This window comes from Tiliqua scincoides, chromosome 7 (assembly GCF_035046505.1).
Source record: "Tiliqua scincoides isolate rTilSci1 chromosome 7, rTilSci1.hap2, whole genome shotgun sequence".
NCBI lineage: Eukaryota > Metazoa > Chordata > Lepidosauria > Squamata > Scincidae > Tiliqua > Tiliqua scincoides.
The window spans coordinates 37,177,424-37,203,328 of NC_089827.1; the positions used below are offsets into that span (position 1 = coordinate 37,177,424).

Below are 25,905 nucleotides of genomic sequence, written 5' to 3' on the forward strand. Positions count from 1 at the left end.
CTTCATACGTTCACTGCAGTCTTAGAACCGGAAACCTGCAGGCTAGCCACTGGTGCCAGGTTCCCTGTGTCACCAGGGCTGCTGGTTGGAGAAGGGAATGGCAAAGAGTTCTAGCTAGGATACTCAAACAGCCCAATTTTCTGGGTGCGGGGAGTCAGGATACTAAATGACTTCTCCAGTATACATGACTCATTTAACACACTTGGATCTGCTGCTTTCTCTCAACATGGTTAATTAATGGGTCAGGGAAGAAAGCCACCAAGTTCTCTCTATGCTATCAGGCCACTGGCCAGTTCAATGCCCAGCTTCAGCCTGCTTGACTATTGCTTGTCAAGGTTACTTGTCCGTTCTTAGGCTTGGATGTCTGACTCCTAAATTTTGATGAAAGCAGAGGAAAAGGACCACCCGGTCTGATGGGAAGGATCCCATGGAGTGCTATTATACAAAACAGTTTACCAATACTAAAGCCAAATGGACTCCAATGAATACATAGTTTTTAAAAAATGAAATGCCATTGACAGTGTCTCAAGTACAATGTAAAAATATGAAATTGTATTCAGGATTATTGTTTATAGTTCATGAGTACAGTTATATAAGGATGATATCTGGAGCCTCTAATACTTCTGAGGTCTCGCAGACCTCTGATAATTTACTTGAACACAAAACACCTAGAGATATGAATAAAATAAATAAATCCAATACCAGATTGCAAACACATTCTTGTCTTAAAACTGCTATATCGACACCAAGTAATGACAGTAGAATTTAAACCAATTTGGGTTCACTTAGATAACAAGTATTATGGAAATGCAGTTTTTTTCTTCATTCACTTTAACTGAGATCTAACTTACTTCAATGTATTAGGACAACAACCTATAATATAGAGCAGCGATTTTCAAACTCTCCGGGAATTCTTACGGGGGCGGGGGGGGAGGCAGCAGGGGCATGATCCTCAGGATCACGCCGCTCAGGGGGCTGCAAGAGTTTGGCTGTACTTACCAGAGCCTCCTGCAGTCTCCCGGGGGTGTGGGGAGCCCTCACAAACTTCTGCAGGGCTCTCTGCAGCTTCGAAAGTGAAAGTGTAACGATTACGCTCCACTTCTTGTTTCGCAGAAGTGGAGGGCAATTGCTCCACTTCTAAAGCTGAGGGGAGCCCTGCAGAAGGTTGCGAATTGCTCTCTGCACCCCTGGGAGGCTGCAGGAGGCTCAGGTAAGTGCACCCAAGCCCCTGCATTCCCCCGAGCGGCGCAATCCTGGGGATTTAAGGGGGGTTTTAATTTAAGGATTTAATCCTTTAAGGGGGCAGAGGCCAGGGCCCACAGGTTGGGGTGTCGCAATGCCCCAGTCTGAAAAGCCCTGATATAGGGTAAGGGGGGGGAGGAAGTATAAAACATCACAGAATAAATTACTCCTTTACCCTAGGAGAATCCATGAAGCATAAAGTGGCAGGGGGAAGTGTCTGCATCAGTGCTGGAGCACATGTTGAGATCCCAGGTTCAATCTTTGTTCACTCCAGTTAAAGGATCTCAGGCAGCAGTCATGATAGCATTGGGCTACATGAACCAATGAGCTTATGCAACGTAAGGCAGTTTCCTAAGTTCACAGCTTTGAGAGAAATATTGTGCATTTCCCCCCAAGTTTAGAGATCAGTTATGAGACCAAAATGAATAGGAAAGTTAAAGAGAAAATTAGATTTCAATCAAGCCTATTGGCCTACTGCGCTGGGAGGCAAAAAGTAGCTTCCAGCATCATTTTAGGGAAAATGAATTTGTTTTTGTTTTGCTTTTGTTGTTTAATGAACTCAAACTGGATTGAAACTGAAAGGCTCTAAGCCTGGGATCTTGGCAGTCAAAATTCCACCCTTGCCCCAAACTGTCAGCTTGGATTCTTGCACAACCCCTGGGGGCTATTTGTCATGGAGCTAAATGTGGATTTTTCAGAGCTTAATTTAGGCCACAGCTACACTTTGTTGCACAATAATTTACAACAGGTCATTTCTGTTTCACTCTCCCTTTGCACATTTTTTCTTGGTGTGCTCGTTATAGTTGAATGTCACAGACTGTGCTGCCATGGGCTGATGTATCCGTAAAACCCGACCAATCAAAAATAGCCAGCTGCACAGTCATTCCCATTTGTTTTCTGATTATTCAAGACTCTTTCTTCAAGTACATGGGGGATGGGATGATAACAGTAACAACCAGCATTTATATCATGTTTATAGCTTGAAAGTGCTTCCCATACATGCACCTCAGAATTCTTGACAACAAACTGATAAGGTTGGTTGGTTTTATAAGTTGATGTCTTCCAATATACTTATCTGAAAGCCCCTGAGCTACCTAGTGATATGGCATTGCTCTAATAGGGTCTTATGGGTTTAAAAAAACAAGTCTCCCAGAATTAGCTAAAGGGCAGACTTTTTTTTTAAACCCATATGTAGAGAGATAGTAGAGAGTAGAGAGATAGTATGTCATCGTCTTTTGCTGTTCTGCAGATTTTAGGCTAAACAAAAAGTGGGTCTCTGGGAGGAGTGCTATTGTGGCCAATGCCAAATCTAACCCCCCACCTGCTGCAAATTGACAGTTTTTATCCTCTCCTTTCATCCTCAAGACCATTCCAATGGTTTAGCCAAAATTATGATCCTCATATTGCAATTGGGAACTGATGGAATAACAGACTTGCCAAGGATAACAGAAAGTTTGCAGCTGAAGTGAGATTTGACCCAGGAACATCCTGGCTCACATTACACCATTTAACCCCACCCCAATACTGCACTCATACAAAGAGCAGGTAAAACAGACATTCCTGTTACCAAGGCGATGCAGGGTGAGTGCTTATTTCAGTGCAGATCTTACAGGTCAGGTGCACCCCCTAGAACAGGATGGATCTTCCAAAAGATTCCTAGCAGAACCACTAACAAAGAAGTTTCCAGTCCAGTCTTGAACAGATGAAGCTGCCTCATGCCAGGTCAAAGCATTGACTCATATAGCCTAGCAGTGACTCTCAGAGATCTCAGGCAGATGGTTTCAGATCCCTGCTGCCAGAGATCCTTTTCACTGGATATGTCAGGGATTAAATCTGGGAGCATTCTGTATTTAAGTATGTACCCTACTACTGAACTCTGGTTAAAGAAGGAAATGATTTCTGCAGTCTGGTTTCCAGATAGAGCAGTTTTTCCTCAAGTAGGTTAATAAGACACGTATTCACAGAGGAATGAACAAGCTACCTCTGGGGGCAACAGGGGATGCAATATGATTGTCTCTGGAGTATACGTCCTGCAGCCCGATCCTGTCCGTGCCTGTCCTTTGGAGCAATCTGTCTCATCATCATTTTGCACAATGTCACTGCTGTCACTGTTGTTTGTTTCATAGTCAGAAGTGGCTTGTGCCGGATCGTCTGAAATATAAGCACAACTGCCCATTAGTGCTGAGTGGATTGGGAGGATAACAAAAAACAGTTCCCTTGAGTTGTCAAAATATGGTTAGTTTAACCAGACTTCAAAGTCAGCCTCATGCATTATGTTGTTTATGGGGACATGTGGTTCCCATAAGAGAAAAAAAAAAATAGACACAGGAAATAGCTTTGAGAAACAAAAACAGTTGGTACAGTGGAAAGCTGCTCTGTCAGAGAAGTCCATCCCCTCTCAATGCAAACTGTCTCCGTAACCATTGTTAAACAGTTTTTTTTGTACTGAGATTAACAATGGTTAAGATTAACAAGGTTTTCCCTTAACCCATGATTTTAAATTCTGGCTTAAGAGAAAAACCGGATAGCCTTAATCACAGTAAGTACTGGTGCTGATGAAAGGCTCAGCAGTAGGTAAGAGGAGATGTTGCACCTGGAAGAGGAGAGGGAACATGCATTTCTGAAGTTTGCTCCCAATTTTCTAACTGCAGTTAGCAGGGATTTGTTTATCTTATTTATTTACAATATTGTTCTTTAATGGTTTGGAATGGGTTGGGAGACAATTGACTGCTAAAAAAGTGATAAGCATAAATAGATGGCGAAATGAGCCAGTAGCTCTCCAGTTTTCTCTGCATATTTCCGAGAGGCTTTCAGAATTTCTTTTCTGGGATGAGGTGACATGTAGGCTCTTCCACTGCAATCCTATGCATGTCTACGTAGAAGTAAGTCCAATTCTGTTCAGTGGAGCTTACTGCCAGGAAAATGTGTATAGGAGCACAGACTAACAGCCCAATCCTACTGGGCTCCACAACTGTTGGAACTAAAGTTCTGGTAGATACTTTATGGCTGTCTTAAACAGTCCTCTGGAAGCAGGAGGAGCCAAGCACTTCTGAAGTGCCGCTGGAGACCACAGAGGCACTGCGTGAAGCAGCTAGGAAAGGAGCACCCAGTGATGAAGTTGAGTTGGCGGAAAGGGCAGGATGGGGCAGCTTTGGGCAGAATGGTGGAGGGTAGGAGGCATGTTGGGGGTAGGAGGGGGTGGCACTTGGCACAGGTGACTTGCTCTAGATTTTATCCCCTCCAGCAGTAGCTGTTGACATGGCCCCTTTGTGCCCTCAGACTTGCGTCAGCTAAAGAGCTGGTGCAGGTCCAAGGAGACCCAAAATAGTCCCTTTCCCCACCCAAGCTGCTTCCCCCTCACCATAGCATGCAGCACAGCACATTTTGGCACAGGCCTGTATGGTATGGTAGGGAAAAGGATAGGATTGGGCTCTAAGTGACAACTAATAAGCATCTGCTCTGGCAAAGAAAAGGCGGGAGAAAAAATCTTTTACATAAATGAAAGGCTGCAGCCTTAGGAAAGTGAAGCTGCAATTTTATGTGCATTTTCCTGGGAGTAAGTCCAATAGAAATCAATGGAGTCTAGTTCTGAGTAGACATGCAGAGGATTGTTCTGTTAGAACCATTATTTCTTCTTTGGCAATCCTTGAGTTTCGCAGTCTATGCAGTTTTAATGATACTTTTCTTACAAAATGACTTCCTTTTTAACTTCAGGTACCATGAACGTGTGAGCACCGCTTTGCGACGCTCCAACCAGCGACGGGCTGCATATGCAACGCCCTGCATCGCTGGTCCTTGCATCCCCCCAAGTCTCCAAAACTGAGGGAAGGTCTGCTTCTCTCACCTCCAGAGGTTTTTCTGAGCCTCGCAGAGGCAGCACGTGCCTGCGTGCTGCCTCTGCAAGGCTCAGAATGCCCAAATCACGTGAGAGATGCAACTTCTGGTTTAGTTGGAAAATCAGAAATTGCATTTCTCACACGATTCGGGCATTCTGAGCCGCAAAGAGGCATTGAGCAGTCGCTCGCTGCCTCTGCAAAGCTCAGAAAAAACTTTGGAGGCAAGGGAAGCACAGCTTCCTCTTGTCTTCGAAAGCTTTGTATAGCATCAAGTCATGCTTGATCGTCCACAGGGTGCCAGTCCACAACCCTGTCGCTAAACAACACACGACTCTGCTTACCTGTTCTGCTCAGAGTGTGCGTGGTTCCATCACTTCTGACCAACGTTCCCTCACTAGGATTCACTTGGTTGTATGGCCGACCACAGCTGGAGAACAAATCGAAGGGCAGAAATTGCACATAGTAAGGAGGCAAGTCAACCTGCTAGTTATTTGCTTTCCACAGCTTGCAAGTGAATATGAGAAGAGCATGGAAAGTAGTTATGTTGTTCAATAGTAGGTCAAGTAGTTATTGATATATTCATATTCCACCTTACTTAGGGACTACTTCTTACATACATTTACCCCACTAGATGTGCAACTAAACCTTTCTGAGACACACTGCCTTTAAGGTGAGATGATGGGTGATATAGCTGTGACTGGCCATTCACATATGCAAATTATTATTTGATGTGCCAGCCATCAAGTGGTGAAAATGCATCTGAGAACCAGATCTAAGATAGAGGGAATCTGAAGAAGAAGGATGGTTGCCCTTAGAGAACTGTGGTATGGAATCTAGTGCATGAAGGAAGACAGAGACAAATGTTGCATTTTGGAAATGCACCACTTATCTGATTAGAACAAGGAGTAGAATAATTTTTTTTTTTTTAAAATAAATTATTACAGTTTTATTGAGCCTCATTGCACAATATCCATCTCATTATCTGAAAGTCTTTGGCCTACTTTGTTTCCCTAGAATGCCTGTACAGGCTCACATTATAAAATAGTAGTTGGTCACTGCATCTTTCTGACCTATTTTCCCACCAGTATTGCTCAATTGAGAGAGACAGGTTGTGATCCAATTAGTAGTGGCTGTTCAGAATACACTGCAGTGAACTTTCTTCTGAAATTCCATGTAACCTTCATGGGTGGTTGGGTCCCTCCGTGAAATTTAAAAGCTAGACCTCAAACCTGGATGTAATTATGAATGTTACATAATAACATTAAGCAAATATAACCTATTGCCACTGAGCTTTTAAAACAAAATCAAACTGGCTGTTTCTTGGAAGTTTTCTCTTTTTCCCTTCTGGAGGTTGCCATGGTTTGAGTTCCAAGAAATCAAAACACAGGACAAAACAAAAAAGATGAATATGGCAGAGGAATGCTAAAGGATGCTGATGGGTTTGGTGAAGGTAGGGGAATCAAAGACAATGTGTATAGCCACATGTCAGCTTTTCAAACACTGAAGGGTGCACTGGGAATGTGCTGGATAATCCAGGCATTGGAAAAACAATGTTTGAGGGTGGCAGCATAAACACTGTCATTATTCATTTTATTTATCTCACCTTTCCCTATTAGGCACGCTAAAAATAGAACACTTTTTATTTTGAAAGCTGCATGTGATATGAGGGCCTGCTGCAGAGATCCTCTAAAACTTGTGACATGTACCTCTGTAAGAAAATAGGCATTCTCCTCATGTAATAAGGGAAGCAGTTTGTGAAAGGTTACTTGACACTATAATGCTGACAACACTAAATAACTTATTAGAACTATTTGCATGCATGCAGTACTTAACTCTTCATACTTTTAACACATATAATTTAGTAGCAAAGAACATAAATCAGTTATATTGGAAAATTCCATAAATATCTGGATCAGTACTGATAGAATCCATTAATCATATTTCCAGTCCAGCCTAGTCATTCTGGAGAAATTACTTCAAGATGTGTTGGTGAGAAACCACAAACTCAAAAGATCAGAATCCTTCAGGCCCTATAAATCAGATGATCTCAGAGACACTCTTGTGTCACCGCCTGCCATAGAGCTCCAAGATCCATTGCACACCCTCTTCTCTCAGTATATTCCTCTGCATCGTCAGACTGTTTGAATGCCAATTTACTCTATTTGCTGCCTTTCCAGATCAGGGTTGTGTCAAACTTTCTTCCTCTAGGGCACATTGCTTATGCCAACATGTGCTCAAAGACCCTCCATGTTATGAAAGTTTCTTGAACTTATTTTACGGTGCATGTTCAATGGTAAGAGGGCAGTAGGCAGACAAACCGATTGACCTCATTGCCACTTGGCAGGAACTGAGAGTGCAATACGCTTGACTATCCTCCAGAGTTGCACATACAAATTGAAGGTCAGAAGGCAGAGATCAAGACGTCTTTCAAGGCAGCTTGCTCACCACTGCTGATCTTCTCATTAAGGAACGACTGCTATGTTTCCAAAGAACTGCAGGGCTCCCTGGAAAAGGATCTGAAAACTACCCATCTATATCATGCCTGGAACATCTTCCGGAAGTGTGCTGAACAAAGATGTGGCAGTTCATGAGTTGGACACATGCTGAAACCATCACAAGTCTAATGCATCAAAATCCCTCACGGAAGTCAATTCATTCAAGTTAAGTATATAAAAATGTCATGTTATTAAGTCCTGAGGACACAGAGTGTGTTGCTTCTGAGATCTGTACAATAACCAGCACACAACTAGAACTAAATTCATGTTAAATTACAGTAGCTACAAAAGACAGATGTGTTATCTGAACCCTTGCTAATTGGGTAAGAGGCACTTTTTCAAGTGGGTGCTCCTTTTTTTAGCAGGGGGAGAGTAACTGGCCCACCCCACCCCAGCAGTGTCTGTTCTAGTGGCTGTCTGCTGGTATTCTTTTGCATCTTTTTAGATTGTGAGCCCTTTTGGGACAGGGAGCCATTTAGTTATTTGAGTTTTCTCTGTAAACCGCTTTGTGAACTTTTAGTTGAAAAGCGGTATATAAATACTGTTAATAATAATAATAATAATAATAATAATAATAATAATAATAATAATGCGTATACTGAGGAGACCCTACAGCTTTGGCCTTTTTTTTTTTAGTCATCAGTTATTTATTTTTATTATTAAGGATATGTATATATAGGCTTTCAACAATAAAGTTCTCCAAGTGGTTTACCGAGCAAAAGAAATGGTTCCCTGTACCACACACTCACAACAACAACAACAACAGACACAAGGGAGACATAAGTGTTACTGGAAAAGACGCCATGCTATGGGACAGCACCTCTCCCCCTCTCAAGTATATGAGAACCACTACTTAAAAGATGCATCGTACCTAGTAAGCAGGTGTCAATCAGTTCCCAGCACTGAGGAGACCAGCTCCTTTTCAAAATGAACATCAACTTGTCTCTTCAGCCATGGGAAACTGCTGCACCAAAAGGAACAACCTGCCAGCTGTAGGTGCAGTTCTACTCCAGCCCACCTGCATATCTTATACCTTTGGATTCCAGCCAACATGTAGTCTGCTTGAGCTCTACAGAAGGAAATCTAGAGAAATAGGGATGGAAAAAGAAGGAAAAACAAGCAGCATTGTGAAGAAGTGCCAGAGTAGTGTCTTACCTGCTGCAAATTACAGGGGTGGCCACCACAGGCTCTGACAGGCTAGGTGCGCTCTGTGTACAGGCTAAGCTCCTGTGGGGCTTCATGGTTTCCTTAATGGCAGTGACTGTAGACTCTGGGAATTGTTCATTTGAGTTCTTGCAGGTGGGACTGCTAGCTGGAGTGCCCTGGATGGGTGAATGGCTTGGGGAGGTAAGAGGTGAAATATTTGGTGGGATACCTATTAAGAAAAAAAAAACCCATCCTAATTAGAAGGTTTTTTGTTTTTTAAAGATCAGATGCATAAGTATCTATCTCATACAGACAGAACCTTTCCTACAGATATCGAGGCACCTGAAAGTGCGGCCAAAATAGGTTAGCAAATCCAACCAGAGTTTTAAATATTTCACAAATAGTAGGTTTCACTTTAAGTACACCATAGCCACATTTGGACCAACAATTTTTGAAAGCATTTATTTTTCAGGTTCCTTCTTGGGATAGTTTGGCCACCAACAAGCCCAACCCCATGGATCTGACCTGAACCTCCTGCGTCCCTTGAGCAAAACAAAAATTGAAACGAGTGTGGGGTTGGTTCAAATTTTATTGAAGCAGAAAGTACAGGTGGGAAGGAGAAGGAAGAGATGCTTAACCCTTCATGGATTGTTTTCCTGATCAAAACTGCACCTTCCCTAGCTGCTTCCCCATCTGTGGTGGAAGTGGGTCTGTATGATCAGAAGGTAGATTGGGGAGGGTGATTTTTAGCACAGAAAAAGCTCACGGGGAAAGGGTTAAGCACCCCCATCTCTGACCCTGCTTCAGAGCCCATGTGGCTGCCTTACATTTAAAATAAAAACATTGGGAGATACTTTGTGTGTCTCCCCCAACAGTACATTCAGTTTGGTTCTATGGTGCATAATCTCAAGAGGGCTCTGCCAGTCATTTGTCCATTCAGGCGGGGGAAGAGTATTAACGAGCTCATTGCTTCTCAGTTTTGGAGTCTGGTAAAGCTCCAACTCATGCTTTAATTCAAAATTTAGCCCATATTAAAAATTAGCTTCCAGTCTGGGGGATGCATAAACATATATTGCTGCCTTGTACAGAGTCAGGCTGTTGGTTCATCCAATATTGTCTACTCTTCCCAGCAGTGGTTCTCCAGGATCTCAGGCAGAAGGTTTCTCTTATCACTTGCTACTGACCCTTCAGCTGGAGATCCCAGAGATTGGAGATCTTTCTGCATGCAAAGCATGTGCTCTAGCACTGAGCTAAAGCCCCTCATGCCACTGGTTGTCAATTAGTACGGTTAGCATACATACAGCACAATTTATGTATTAGAGCTTCAGATTACATTCTTTGAGATCCTGTTGTGGCCAACAACCTATTATTTAGACTCATATGAAGACAGCCTGTCAGTAGGACAAAGACATGGCCACCTTGCCGGCTTGGTCTTTTTGAATTCAGGTGGTTTGCTGCAGACATCGCATAGGAGGCAGAGAAAGATCTGCTTTTGGTGATGGTCATCAGGAGGGAATTGTTGCAAGGATCAGACCTGTGAAATCAGAGCAGAGAAAAACACAATCATCAGCCTGCTTGCCAAGAGGTATTCAAACAAAGGTCAGTGAGATGCTCACCATCCCTAGGAAGGTGCACAGGCTCTCAATCAGTGGGGCTCTCAATGTGACTGGTCCCTGATATTTGCCTGACCACTGACCATGTTTCCATCCCTTTAAGAAGATTTGTGGAATTGCTGTTGCTGCTTTCCACAGCAACACTGAAATTGTGATATGCACACACATAATGTTCGATCTGTTCTTATGTCCTTAATGCAACAAGCTTTGTTGGACATATTTGGAGCCTCTGTCTTATTTTCTTTGGCAGATCTGTCTTGTTTCACTCTCCCCTTCAAAACTGAGCTTAAAACTTTGCAAGGAACAACAAATGAACCCCTGACTTGTGCATGTTCAATAGTATTAATGGATCAGTGTTTTTCAAACTGTGGGTTAGGATCCACTAGATGGGTCATGAGCCCATTTCAGGTGGGTCCTCATTCATTTCAATATTTTATTTCTAATATATTAGAATTGACGCTACCATGGATTGTGACTGCACTTGGGGAAAATGTTACAGATCTGTGCTTTTAATAGGCTACTGCGTATATGAACAATGATAGTAAATGAGACTTACTCCTGGGTAAGTGTGGGTAGGATTGCAGCCTAGGATTGTTGAAACTATTCCTGCTTGATGACGTCACTTCCAGTCATGACATCATTTCCAGTGGGTCCTGACAGATTCTCATTCTAAAAAGTGGGTCCCAGTAATAAAAGTTTGAGAACCACTGGCTTAGATGTTTCAGGATAACTCAACAGCTGCAACACCATGAGACAGTGGGAAAATACAACTTTGTGCCTGACATGGGTTTATTGGTCTCACTCCAGTTCCTCTGCTGATCAATTGATGTTAAGGACAGCAGGTGGTTCTTATAAGTGAATTGAGTCACACAGATACCAGCACACAGAGAAGTTCAAATGTGTTGGCCTGGGAGAACCTTAAATGCTACACCAGAGGGACAGAGAGCTGGAGATGGCTAGACTTGGACTGGACAGCAGCTATGATATGTGAAAATGCAAGAGGCAGAAATAATGGTTTTTAAATCCTAGCATCATCCTGGTAGGCAGAAAACCAAATGTTTCAGCTTGTTTCAAAAAAGATGCTAGAACTGGAAGAACTGACAATGGGATGTAACCATCCGTCATCAATCACTCTGCACCCCTTTGATTTGTAGTCCAGCGCTCTACTTCTCAAAAACTGCAAGGGCAAGTTTCTCTACCAACCATAGGGTTCCCCACTCTCTCTCCACTTAAGGACACATTCAGCAGAAGGGTTGTTTTCATTCCTCAACTCCAGGGGAAAGCCACCTTCACTGGGACTCAAACATACCAAATATTAACCTCAAGATTTCCCATCTGTTTTTGATGGTTGCATTGGTTTGTTCACTCTAAATAAAAGAATGAACCCCAATGTTGCACTTGGCTCAAGAATTAGCATCCTCATGATGAGTTTCCTATCACTGGCCATAGTTTAAAACCTATGTGCCGAGGTCATCATGTTGCAAGTTGCCCTGGGTGTGACTCACATCAACAGTATTTCCTATCAAGAGTACGGAAATTTTAAAGCATAATGATCCAGGCTTATGTAGCAGGTTGATTTAAATGATATGGTTGGGACAGTGGAGAAACTCATGGGTATGCTAATCCCTCTGGCATGCGTAACATCTAGATAATGAATCTGTCTTGTGGGACGCTGCAAAGGTTAACCTTGACAAAATGACAAGGAAAAGTCATACGGTAATATCCTTTTCCTGCTAAAATGAGTGCAAAAGTTCACCATTGGGATCATGGGAGCAAAAGGGAAGAAGATGTACATATGGATACCAAATGAACGTATAAAGTTGCTTTGCAGTGAGTCAGAGCATTGGCTCATTTGCTGGCAAAAGAAAAATGTCTCTTCTCTTCCTAACTGGATAACTCATTCAAAGGACTTAGTAGCAGATGGCAGGATATATGGCTTTGAATTATGTCATGCCAGTGACTGGTCTAGTCATTGGCTAGTGGCCATCACCACATCTTGTGACAATGAATTCCATGGACTGTGTGTTCTTCCTTTTGTCCAACCGAAATATCCCACCAATCAGTTTCAGTGGATGACTCCTGATTCTAACATTCTGAGAAGAGAAAAACTTCCTCTCCACACTACAAATAACTGCATAACAGCTCAATCCATGATTGCCTACATAATAGCCTGTGACACCCCGCTGATGCGGGGAGGATGGCAGAACAGGAGGAGGCAGGATCCCTGGCCCAGCTAGTGAAGGTAAGTGTGAGCAATATGAGAGTGTGGGGAGGGTGGAGGGAAGGAGTGGGGGAGTCATTCCAGGGTGGAAGGAGGGCAGAACAGGGGGAGGGAGCGGCCTGGGAGGGGGTGGAACCAGCAGAGGTCTCCTCTGCTGAATCCTATCCCCCATGTCAGGTTCAAAAGTCCAATATGGGGTTTCTCGTGCCAGCAATAGCTGGTGCAGACTTGAGAAGCCCCATTGAGTAGGCTGGGGTGTTACTTGGGATAAAGGACAATGTCCCCTTCACCTGAGGACACTTCCAGCCTGCTCAGATCCAGCCCAGGATCCAGCAGTAGCCATTTAGCACTGCTGCTCCTGTACTGGATAGGATTGGGTTGCAAGTCTCAATCATGTCACGTTAATTATGTTTTTTCAAGCTAAAAATCCCCAAATGTGTAGCTTTTCCTCATAAGAAAGGTGCCTCAACCCGTTGATCATTTTGTTTTCCATCTTTTGCACGTACTCCAGTTTTATTATATCCTTCTGGGGGTGTGGCAACCAAAACTATATGCAGGATTCCAAGTGTGGCTGCACCACAGATTACAGGGGCAATATAATTTATCAGTTTTATCCCTTCCTAACAGCAGCTAACAAGTAATTTGCTTTCTTTACTGCTGCTGTACACTAGGTTGATGTTTTCATTGAGCTGTCAACCATGATCCCAAAATCTCTTTCCTCATTTGTCACCAATAGCTCTGATCCCATCAACGACGAACTGGGATCCCAGCTCTGCAGAGCCAGCTTTCAGTCATTGGCCTACTGAATGCCAAACACCTTCAGCTCTGGCTAGACATCCCTGGGGGCCCTTTGTTCTAATTCCAAACAGGATATCTTGGAGATTGTGGTCTTAGTCTTTGTGAGTACCTCAAGTCAATTTTCAAATTCTGTCTTTAAAGTCTCCTGTTTCCTTTAAAGAAGAGCAAGTCAATCTTCTCAGTGATGATAGTGAACCAAGGGACTTTTCCTCAAGTAAAAATATAGTCAACCCAATATTTCCTCACCCAGATGATGATGTATCATGAAGTTTGATGCTTGCACTGCGGTCTCTTCGCACCGGAGCTGGCTCTAAGGTTGGCAGGCCAGTGGCTGATGTGGTTGTCGTCCAAGTGGATGACACTCGCCGCAAAAGGCCTGGTGGCAGACTTTTCCGGAAGCGCTAGGGATAAGACAATAAAGCTTTAAAATTAGAGAGATTAGAGATCTTCATTGTCTCTAATCGTTACTGGCAGTCAATGCCTGGGGGGGGGGAACACTTTTGGTAAGTATTCTTCTCCCTGACCATTACAAAACCAGGAGAAAACAATTCAGTTCACAGATTTGCATGAAGTTCATTTATTCTGAGCCAATGAAACTCCCAATGACACCAACAAATAAGCTTCAGTTCTTCCCCACCTAATGAAGCCTGAAATGTCTTGACACATGATGGTAGACCACAGCATCCAAGATAGCGCTGAGTCTAAAGTTCTGGGAAAAATAGGCCGAACACAAAACTTCCAGCATGGCAGTCACAGCTGACTTTTTATTTTATCTCCTGGCTCTTGTTAGAGCTAGAACTCTATCTCCACCTCCCAGCAGTCCTCCCCAGGTTGGGGGAGTCACAGCCACCTGGCTCTTGTGTACCCATTAGGGCAACATCCCGAAAGGTGAAAAGAGTCTCTCTGTTATATTATCCTTCAATATATGAAAATATGAGATTATGGACATTTGGGGTGATAGAAAGTTCTACTAACCAACCAACAGCATTGACTTCTTGGCACAATACACAATTAATCTATGGAATTTGGTGTCATAAGATATTATCACTGGCACCACCGTAGATGGCTTTCCAATTAGGATAAGGCTGTGTATGCTGTCTTAGTTCTCTTTCATGACAAAACAGTTAGCTGTAGAGGGGGCCAGGGGACACCTGTACTGCTCCTACCCAGGCACCCAAAAGACCAGCAGCAAAGGTGAATTAAGGTCCACAAAAGGGAACAAATGACTTGCTCTCTCTCATTGGGGGCCTTTCAAATGGGGGCTGGATTGGCTGAAGAGCTAGTGTGGAACAGTCATTAGAAGTGCTCAATTTAGACCAGGAAGATCAAGTTAAAATCGTCATTTAGTCATGAAGCTCACTGTGTGATCTTGGGCTAGTCAATGCCTCTCAGCCTAACCTTCCTCATACAGTTGTACTGAAGATAAAAATGGAATGACTGAATAGGCACTTCGTTGGAGTGTCTTGTCTTAGGATATTGATTCTATGTGTCCCAGAAAAGAAAAGACTGCATTGAGGATGAAAAGCTGGAAAAGAGACACTAACCTTGGGTATCGTCAGCTTTTCTCCTTTCTCTGAGCATTCCTCTGAGTCGGAGCAGGTATAGTTCTCGTTGAAAGAGGCCAAGGGATTGACCCTTGGCTTGTGAATAGCTTGGAAGGTGAGCTGCGTGTTTAGCAGGTTGCTCACGGCTCGCAGGGAGGTGCAGACATTGGGTGGTAATGAGGGATCTGCCAAAAGGTCTGTAATGAGTCCATGGGCTTCTCCCATAACAGCAATATCCACTGTAATACTGGTACCTGAAGACTGGAACAAGAGACACAGAGAAATGTTACCACTTGGTAGACAGAGGGCGCCTCTCTCATGTTGCTTGCCAGACCAATATCATTACAAAGCCAAAATGGTATAACTCTCTATGCATGTCATTTGCTACTAAAGGAGGAAATCTATATACTGTCACAGTGCAACTCCCAGGATTTAAAGGCATTGGGTGGGGGGAGTACATGATCAGATAAAATGAAGAAACAAAACGTTGAAAAGTTTTCAAGGGCTAATATACATACGTGTCTAGGAGCACAGAGAGATGAGCTTGCACAGCCTTTCTCCTGCTCTCCCTTTCATGCAAACAGGCCCATGCAAAACATTACACTTGCCATGAGGATGAGCAGCTGGTATTGAGTGTTAGCAGGATTCACAGTATAAATCCTATTTATCATACAGTGAGTTTTCCCATCCCAGCCAGAGACCACATGGATTGAGGACAAAGAAATTCACTTGGTGATGCAAGTTGAGAGTTCTAAATGCCACAGCTGGAGGCAGAGGTAGACATAGCAAGGACAATGTTCAGAGAGCTGCTTGCCTGTCTGCCTGCTCACCCACTCGCTCACTCTCTTGCACTCCCTTTCCTTCTCAAAGGAAGCTCCCACTTTCATGTTAAGAACCAATCTCAATTCTGCATGACATGCAAACTTAGACACTGCAGTTTGGAGGAAACCAGGATATCAACTGATGATCAAACTGTGGTTTGATATTTTGGTTTGTTCTAACACTAGTTAGGGTCCAATCCTATCGGGCTCTAGTGCCAGTGCTGCAGCCCAGAACTGATGCTGGGTGTCACAAACATGCCATAAGGTACATTCGCAGCACCTGTGGAGTAAGTGGCACCTGCAGGGAGGCCTGAGCCATCCCACCAGTGCCAGTGAGGAAGTCCCGGCCGCCAGTGGCAAGAAGTGCCAAGAGGCATGGGGAGGGTGCTGGGAAGGGGGAGGGTGCAACGGGGGCAGGGACTAGGAGAGAGTGGGACCAGCAGAGGCCTCCTCCACTGGATCTTATGCCCTGTGTTGGACTCAGAAGCGAGACATGGGATATCTCAAGTCCGCACCAGCGCTTTAGTTGGCACAGACTCAACTAAGCCCATTGCAGGGACTAGGGCTTTACTTGGGGTAAGGAGACAAATGTCCCCTTCCTTTGACGAGACCTCCAGCAGCTTCCCTGGCCCCGCAGGATTCAGCGGCAGACATTTTAATGCTGCTACTGCCTGTAGCACCAGGACCCATAGGACTGGGCTGCCCATCAGCAAACTGCAGTTCCCAAGTTTGTTTATAATCCATTAATTAAGGGATGATGGAAATTTTGCTTTGCAACTCAAAATGAGGTCTCAAAGCAGATAAGGCAACACCACACAAGTGGCTAAACCCTGACAACATTAGCCATTCCACAGAGTCTAGTAATCAAGCTCTCCAGCAGGCCATGGAGCAAAAAAAGAATGAAAAGAAAAGGTTAAACAGCCTGCTAGATATCTACACACCATGTGTGAACAGAGGGACAGGCAGGCAGCTGTGCCTGGCTCGTCTTTGGCCTTTAAAAAATAACAGGCAAACAATAAATCATGATTTGATACAGTTTCCAAGTCACATCATGAACTGCCTGGCCAAGAGTTTTAAAACAAAATTAAAAGTAAACATTGCTCCCCTCTCTTCTCCTATCCCCATTCCCCTCTTTAATTTCCAAAAGCCCTTTTGGATGCCAGCAGTTTCCGTGGAAATAACAAATCATTTAAGGCTTTGCAGTAAGTCTCAATAGGGGTTTTCACCCAAAGATGTAAAAGAAATGAAAATGTGTTCCATACACTTGTTTGACACGACTCTTGGAAGGCGCACAGGAGTCTATGGGTGTTGACTACTTCTTCAGAGTCCTTGTAAGGATGCCCTGCGGCACTGTCCTCATGAACATATTTACATGCCACTGCTGGGTCAAACTGACCAAGTCATGCCAGTTGGAAAATATTCAATTTATTGTCCTTATCATAACTTTTTGCTATAATATTTGAATACTGTCTGCAAGGAGCTCAGGATGGCTGATGCAGAATTATCCCATTTTATCCTTGCACAACCCCATGCATCAGGTCAGAGAGACTGTGGGACCCCAAGATCACCCACCAGTAAGAGCTTTATGACCATTTTCCCCCTAAACACAGGTTGAAGGGGCATCACTCACATCATGGTGATCTATCCATCTGAAACATGGCAAATAAACATTAATTCAAGACACTGTTTTGTCCAAAAGAGGTTTGGTTTCATCTCTCCCTCCTTCTCCTCCTCAACATCAAGGGGATTCTGGAAGAAGCCTCTCTGCAGAAGCAAGCGTGGCCTCTGGGACACCAAGTGCCTCAGGAACAAAGTGCCAGGTGAGGCACCGAGAGTTTAGCATCTGTGCTAAGAGAAGGCAGGTGAACCTCTGAGTTGTGGAGAAGGAGAGGGAGGGCTCTCTGAGTTGTGAAGAGGAGAGCGACGAGAAGGTAAGTGTACTCCTTCTAACTCTTTGTTTTCCAACTTTAAATCAACCTTTAATCAACATTGAAATTTAGCTTTACCTTAGCTTTACCTAAGTTAGCACCTAATCTAACCTGAGGGAGGGAATCTAAGGTCCAGCAAATTGGGGCACAGGAGCTAGGTGAGGGTAATAAAAATAAATACATAAGTGTGCACATAGATCTACTCTCAGCAGGAGCAGAGTCCTACTCATGAGTAAGAGCCCAAGGGTCAGGCACTTGCAATAATAAATAAAACAAAGGAGGATAAAGGAGAAAGCAAGTTTTTCTACTTTGTTTAAATTAACCCTATACTTAACCCAAGGTAAACTTAATCTAAGTTAGAACATAATCTAAAAGATTCAGTAAATTGTGACACAGGATCTAGGTAAGAGCAATAAATAAACTAACTAACTAACTCAAATAAAAATTAGGTTGAGGTTAAAAAATAGTTCAGCCTAAGAGAACTGAATTAGGAGGGTAAGACCTTGGAAGGGCCCATTCCCAGCCAGCCAGGGCAGTTTAGCATAGTCATTGTCCTTTAGGAGTTGATAAGAGCCCCATTAGGCAAATCCAAGCAACCCATTCACGAGCCTGCAGAGTGGATTAAGCCCATCAGCAGCCTTTTGTCTTCCTGATGTTTTGTAATCTCAACAACAACAGTATTTATATACCGCTTTTCAACAAAAAGTTCACAAAGCGGTTTACAGAGAAAAATCAAATATCTAATGGCTCCCTGTCCCAGAAGGGTTCACAATCTAAAAAGCTGCAACACCAGCAGACAGCCACTAGTACAGACAGTGCTGGGGTGAGGTGGGCCAGTTACTCTCCCCCTGCTAAATAAAAGAGGAGCACCTGGGAAGACCAGCCCCCTTTCATTCAGCAAGGAGGGAGGGAGGAGGAGCCAGCTAGGGGTATAAAGCTAGCACCTGCCACTGCATGAGCCTCTCTGCAGAAGCACATGCAGCCTCTGGGACACCAAGTACCTCATAAACAAAGTTCCAGGTGAGGCACTGCGAGTTTAGCAGCAGGGCAAGGAAGCCAGGGCCCTAGACACTGCCCTTCTCCTACCTTGAGCAGAGGGCAGCAAACCAGTGTAGAGTTTTGTAAGTACCCCTAAATAAAACAACAACAACAACAAAAAGTTATGCAGTCAGACAGCCAGCAGCAGGGTGAGGGCTATCCAGTGTTTTGCACTGAGTGCCACATGTACGACTATATGCCTCTGGAACATAAGTTGTGGGTATGTCCTTGGTGCAAGGAGGTCCAGGGACTCAGGGAATCCATCCGCTCCCTTGAAGCCTTGGTGGCCAACCTGGAGAAGCACAGGCAGGCAGAGAAGGAACATGGGGAGACTTCCAGGGACGATCAGGCTTTGTCCCACCCTCAGGTGTGTAGCTCCTCAGTTGCCTATGTGAGAAGTCTCGGGGCTGGAGGACGTCATCCTGGAGAGGAGGGAAACAATCCCCTAGGGGGACCCCTTCTCCAGGGGACGGGCCCATATCCAAATGCACTCAGGATACTCCTCGGCAGGAGGGGGGGTCGGGAGCTTCTTGCAGTGGCGGATTTGATTATTAGAAACATAGAGAGGGGGGTTGCAATGGATGTGAGGACCGCATGGCGACTTGCCTGCCTGGTGCGAAGGTTGCGGACCACTTCTCATCTAGACAGGCTGGTAGACAGTGCTGGGGAGGCGGTAGCGGTTGTGGTGCATGTCGGCATCAACGACGTGGGCAAGTGTAACTGGGAGGTCCTGGAGGCCAAATTTAGGCTATTGGGTAGAAAGCTGAAAGCCAGGACCTCAAAGGTAGCGTTCTCAGAAGTGCTACCTGTTCTACGTGCAGGGCCAGTTAGGCAGGCGGAGATCAGGGGGTCTCAATGCGTGGAACTGTCCATGAGATGGTGGAAGTCACCTAAAGCCACCTGCCAGCACTGGCATTGGGATAAGAGCTTTTGCTAAGAGATCACATCCACCTGCTGTCATACTCTAGTGGCTCTATGAGATAGACAACCTCACTGAGTCTCATGTCCTCCATGGGCAACCCCTAGCTCAACAGCCTTGACCTAAACCTGGTCATTGGCCCAGTCAGCCCACCTGACTTGGAAGCAGAAATCTGTGAGTACATTAACTTCAAATCAGCCTATCAGATCTCAGTGCACAGCCTTCCCCGCAGGGAATAAAAGAGAGCTGACCATCTATCTTAAATTGTGGGATGCCAGTCAGGTCAGGATGAAAGTCCTGGTGCTGTCAATCCAAGACAAAGTTAATTCCTCAAGCAATCTTACTGTACAGAGTGTACAGGAAGGCTGCCTTGTAAATGGACAATTTAAGTCAGGGAAGTCTTAGCAATGGTCTTAATTTCTTTTAAGTATTGCCTCTGATCTCAAACAGAGAATCTGTTTGTTTTCCCATGTGCCTATATTGATTTTCAATAACCTTTTCCTTTGTGTTTTGATTAAACAAACTTGCCCAGTTCTTTTAAGCTAAAGAGTAATTTAGACTCCACAGTTCTGAAGTCTCACTCAGCCAAATGCGATCTACAGAAGCTGCTGAAAGTGAGAGAGAATGCATGTGTACACATGAGAGACAAAAAAGGAAAGAGATGAGAGGGTTCATTGGTTAAGACATCCTCCCACCTCCTTCCCCTCCCCGTCATTACCTGTCAGAAGGGACTGTCAGTGAAAAGACAGACCTCCAACTGAGAAAAAGATCTGTAATGTTTGAGTCCACCAGCAAAGTCCGCAAGCATTGGAACCCGTATGACAGTGACATGTTGTATGTGTGTTGATGTGACTTAATGATGGGGAGAAATGCAGATTCAATGAAGTGAGACCAAACCCTCCTCAACTCTACCACCACAATTCCAATCTGTAGTCTTCTGCCTACCCCGAGCTAAAACATGGCTTTGCTGGACATTTGAGTACTTAACCAGGATTAAGAAAACAGATCACAGTTAGCATTAAATAGGGTGAATAGTTATGATTGCTCCAGGCCTCTGTTGTTGAAAGGCTATTTCTTTGAAATTTTGCACTCCAAATCTCCCCTCCTCCAGTTATCAAAGAAAAACTTCATAAACAACACAGCGATTAATCAAAAACAGATCATTGTGGAAATCTATTTGTCCACCTCTCGTCACTGAGATAATTTAGGTTCTATTAGATTTTTGTTTTGGTTATTGGGATAAAACAAAAAGTTTCTTTTTCCTGTAATGGAAGATCTTGAACCTCTGACTTATCCCAATTTGAGATGAAAAGAAGATATTGTCAAGGGTTAGGAATTTCCTCTGAGATCGGAAGTGTCAGCCTCCAATATTAAGTATTGGAGAGGGAAGGGGGGAGGGGAATCCAATACAAACAAAAAAATCTCGAAAGAATCCATCATGAATTATCTTTTTAAAAAATTATATGTCTCTCTCGTTTCCCTTTCATTTCAAGTGTGGCAGATGGAAGGAATTATAGATTCATAATGTTACTCAATTTTGCTTTAAATTACACATTGAGTTTAGCATGACTCCCTGTTTGAGAATCTGGCCTTTGTCTTCCTTATAGATCTTTTAATTCTTAAAATCCAGATGGTTACAAATTGGTGACTTGAAACAGATAGTCAAGCAGGGATGGAAAAAAAGAAAATAATGACAACTGTCTCTATTCTAAACTTGAATTGCACTGCACTGCACAGCAGATGTGAGCCCAGAGAAGGGGGAAGAGGGATATGCCAAAAAGACAGTTACCCAGCCTACTAATATAGAACTAGAAAGGCATCTGCTAATATGAACTGGACTGATGAAAGTGACATGGGAGAGGTCTGAAGAAAGGGGAAGGAGATGATGCTCAGAAAACCATGCACTGAGTCTCTAGTATAGGCTGGGGAAGATGCAGACTTTTTAGATGTCTTTTTCAGAAAGGCACACCCCTCTCTGGAGGTTCTGCATCCATTTTTGACAATCCACTGACAATGTAGTTTCTCTTGGGGCAGGGAATGGTAGATGTCAGGAAGCAGCACCCAGGAGAGTCAATTGTGCTACAGCCACTGTTATCACCATGGTGAAAACAGGTGGAGGCAGCTGGCAAAATGCAAAAGGGTGCATACAGTGGAATTTGCACCCTATGTACAGGGAACATGTGTACTCAGAAATAAGTCACGTTGTACTCAATAGTGCTAACTCCCAGGTAAGTGTGGCTAGCAAGCACTGCAGCCAAATTCAGTCAGAAGTTCACTTGGTCCAGAATTAGTATGAATACTTGAGTATTCACTGGGGAGGAGGTCAATCATGTGGAAAAGAATCATGTGATTTTTTGCATACATGGTTATCATACTAAATACGTACCCAGGCCAGGTTCATGATGAAAAAGAACAGGAAGCATGAGACATCTCTGCTTCCTGTACACAACACAATGTGAGGATTGGCTGGAAAAAAACACCTGGGTTTTGTTCACAAGGAGCAGATTTAGATTCAAGACTTGCAAACACCCCTTTGCTTATTCACTTGCGAAGAGAAAAGGTTAAGTGAGCAGACAGCAGTTAAGTTTGTACTTTTCACCCATTTGCTTTTAGGCCACCAGTGCCTAGTATAAATGTAGGAAGGTGAGCTACCATAAATGCTGCTAGTGAGTAGATTTTATGGACTGCCTTTTATGGACTGCATTATACAAGGCTGCATTAGAACTCCCCCAATAGGCAAGCAATTCAGTGTACAAAGTTGCCTGCGACAGTTGGTGACCTCCTTCTTTTGTGACTCTGAAGGAAAGATTGAGCAGGAAATCTTTAGGATCCCTTAACAGAGAGAATAACTTGATTGAAAGAAGGAACTGCACAGTACCTGAAACACGGGGCTACCACCAAACAGCACATAACCTGTGGTAACATGTAGCGATTCTTATTATAAGGATGGAAGAAGAGTCCTGTTGGATCAGATCAAAGACCTACTTAGCAGCCAGCCAGATACTGATGAGAAGTCCACAAATGGTCTCCCTGGCAACTAGTCTCAAGGGAATATTGCCTCTGAGTTAGTAAATGATCACTGATAGACCCTCCACTTCGCTCCATGGATCCCAATTCAAAGTCTCCTCAGTCAGTGGTAATCATTACATATTGCTGCAGCAAGCCACGTACATCAATCATGTGTAATGTGTACTGTGAAGTTGTCCTCTATTTTATCTGTCCTGAATCTACTGCCTATCAATTTCACTGAATGACTCCAAGCTGTAGTATCATGAGAGATGAAGAAAGATCTTTCTCTCTGTTATCTCCACATCATGAACCATTTTAAAAACCTCAATCAGACCTCTCCCTACATATCTTCCACCTCCCCTCCCCCCCCAGCTAACAGTCCCAAACACTTTAGCTTTTCAGGGAAAATTATCCAACCCCTTAACAATTTTGGTTGCCTAGGTTGTTCCTGTAGTCTTCTGAATGCAAAACATGTGCTTTATCACTGAGTTATGGCACCTCTCCCATGTGGTAGCTCTGTGTGTTGGCAACCTTCAGTCTCGAAAGACTATGGTATCGCGCGCTGAATGGTGGTTCTGGAACAGCATCTAGTGTGGCTGAAAAGGCCGATTCGGGAGTGACAATCCCTTCCACACTGGGAGCAAGTGCAGTCTGTCCCTGGTCTGTCTCCCTGGCTATGGGCCTTCCTTCTTTGCCTCTTAGCCTCAGACTGTTGGCAAAGTGTCTCTCCAAGCGGGCCGCCAGGGTTTCCAACTTGTTGAGGTCCACTCCTAAGGCCTTCAGATCCCTCTTGCAGATGTCCTTGTATCGCAGCTGTGGTCTACCTGTAGGGCGCTTTCCTTGCACAATTTCTCCATAGAGGAGATCCTTTGGGATCCGGCCATCATCCATTCTCACGACATGACCGAGCCAACGCAGGCGTCTCTGTTTCAGCAGTGCATACATGCTAGGGATTCCAGCACGTTCCAGGGCTATGTTGTTTGGAACTTTGTCCTGCCAGGTGATGCCGAGAATGTGCCGGAAGCAGCGCATGTGGAAAGCGTTCAGTTTCCTCTCCTGTTGTGAGCGGAGAGTCCATGACTCGCTGCAGTACAGAAGTGTACTCAGGACGCAAGCTCTGTAGATCTGGATCTTGGTATCCATGGTAGCTCTGTGTCTCCGATAATACTGTAGTTCTTGCAGGTGGACAACTAGTTTAGATGTTGCTAGCTCCAGATCACTGTATGACTCTACTTCCTTAAGTGTTGCTATCTGCAGACTGCAACATTAACATGGATATTAAGGAAACAACATGAAAATCTCTTTTCCTTATGTATTGAAAACAAATTCTCAAAAACCTTGATTTTTCTATCTGAAAAATTGCTTCAGACAACTAAGGGCTCAATCCTACTCAACTTTTCAGCAATGATGTAGCTGCAATGCAGCCCCGAGTTAAGGGAACAAATATTCCTTTACCTTGAGGAGGGTTTCCATGACTGCTCTCCCACTGCAAGATATTGTGTACGCTCTGTTGACGTAGCTGCATTGGTGCTTGAAATTTGGATAGGCTTGGGGCCTAAAGCCATTCAGTGCTGTCAAACACCAACACAAGCCTATCCAAAAATTAATACAAGGTTTAAATAAAATAAACACTTCCATTTGAATAAATATGTACTTAAACAAAAAAGAGTGAAAGTGTCAGAAAGCACTTCTAAGCACTTAATGGGAAGACATTGCTAAACGAAAGCCAGAGAGAATGGCTTTATTTAGTAAGGATTTGAGAAAGTGTGGATTATCTATCTTACACAGAGTATATGTGAAAAATGCCCAGTTTGACTAATGCAGCTGCTAAGTGTTGTCTGCTATTTTTGACACACATTTTAGAAAAAGATACTAAGCTTAAAGGAGTCATTGAAAAAGGTTTATGTGTAAACGGCCATGCAATGTCTTGCACAATGAGCACCACCAGATGGCACTATGATACACAGTATCGCATGTTCCACTGATATGTCCTATCATTCCTTTTTTAAAAAAATCTTTTTTGGCTTGGTGGAAAGCAGTGGTGGGGGAGTGGGGCTCATTTACAGTCATTTTTCCCAATTCTTCATGCATTTTTGTGACTGCAGGATCACCAGATTCTTGGGAGTGAGGCTGCAGATTTGCAAGCCTGTAAGTCTTTTATCCCCTGGGGGCTGGGGATAAGAATAGGCCCTCAGTTTGGCTGTACTTGTCGTAAGAGGCGACTAAACAGCCACTGGGTAGATGGGACTTGTCAGCCTGGGAAGGCAGCTCATCTGAGAGAAGGAAAACTCTGATCCCAATCCTCCACTGCCTTGTGGCTACATCCAGTTATGGAAAAGGCTTCAGGAGTCAACCTCGAGGCAAAATCCGGAGCCGGAGTCCCTGAGGCAGTTCATGGCTGAACACAGTCACGTTCTGGCAACTCCTGCAACGCCACTGGAACCAACCATATTGGCCTCTGCCTTTCCATTGGACCATTTCAGCGACGTGGAGAGGGGGGATTTGCTGCATGGGTAACAGCCTATCCTCCATACCTACTTTACCCAGGCTTCGCGCACTGGAGAGGACACTCTGTTCCAGAACCACCATTCAGAGTGTGACACCATAGTCTTCCGAGACTGAAGGATGCCAACTAGGAAGTCTTTTATAGACCTTTCTCATGAAACCTGGTCCTGGATTGGGACCACGCCACTCTGAGGTATTGGCAACCTTCAGTTTCGAAAGACTATGGTATCGCGCTCTGAAAGGTGGTTCTGGCACAGCGTCTAGTGTGGCTGAAAAGGCCAATCCGGGAGTGACAATCCCTTCCACACCAGGAGCAAGTGCAGTCTGTCCCTGGTCTGTCTCCCTGGCTATGGGCCTTCCTTCTTTGCCTCTTAGCCTCAGACTGTTGGCAAAGTGTCTCTTCAAACTGGGAAAGGCCATGCTGCACAGCCTGCCTCCAAGTGGGCCGCTCAGAGGCCAGGGTTTCCCACTTGTTGAGGTCCATCCCTAAGGCCTTCAGATCCCTCTTGCAGATGTCCTTGTATCGCAGCTGTGGTCTACCTGTAGGGCGCTTTCCTTGCACGAGTTCTCCATAGAGGAGATCCTTTGGGATCCGGCCATCATCCACTCTGAGGAATCACTTGCAAAACTTACTCAAGTCCTAAAGCAGCTGAACAAATTAGAATGTAAAGCAGAGCTATTCAGATCCACAGAGAAAAGGCAAGAGACTACAAAACACCTACAAAGAGAAAATCTTTGAGAGTGGAGTGCTAGATATAGGCATGCAAACATAAGAGGAGCCCTGCTGGAT

At 44.2% G+C, this 25,905-nt stretch overlaps 1 protein-coding gene across 1 annotated transcript in view; it reads right to left on the reverse strand.

Moving 5' to 3' along the window:
- PDE3A (phosphodiesterase 3A) overlaps positions 1-25,905 on the reverse strand; it is a 302,218-nt gene that overhangs the window by 26,983 nt on the left and 249,330 nt on the right. The window contains exons 3-8 of the mRNA XM_066634605.1: positions 14,896-15,156; positions 13,598-13,752; positions 10,138-10,253; positions 8,729-8,948; positions 5,420-5,505; positions 3,224-3,393 (exon numbers count right to left, since the gene is read on the reverse strand). Coding sequence (XP_066490702.1) covers positions 3,224-3,393; positions 5,420-5,505; positions 8,729-8,948; positions 10,138-10,253; positions 13,598-13,752; positions 14,896-15,156 — 1,008 coding nt within the window. The remainder of the gene's footprint in view (positions 1-3,223; positions 3,394-5,419; positions 5,506-8,728; positions 8,949-10,137; positions 10,254-13,597; positions 13,753-14,895; positions 15,157-25,905) is intronic.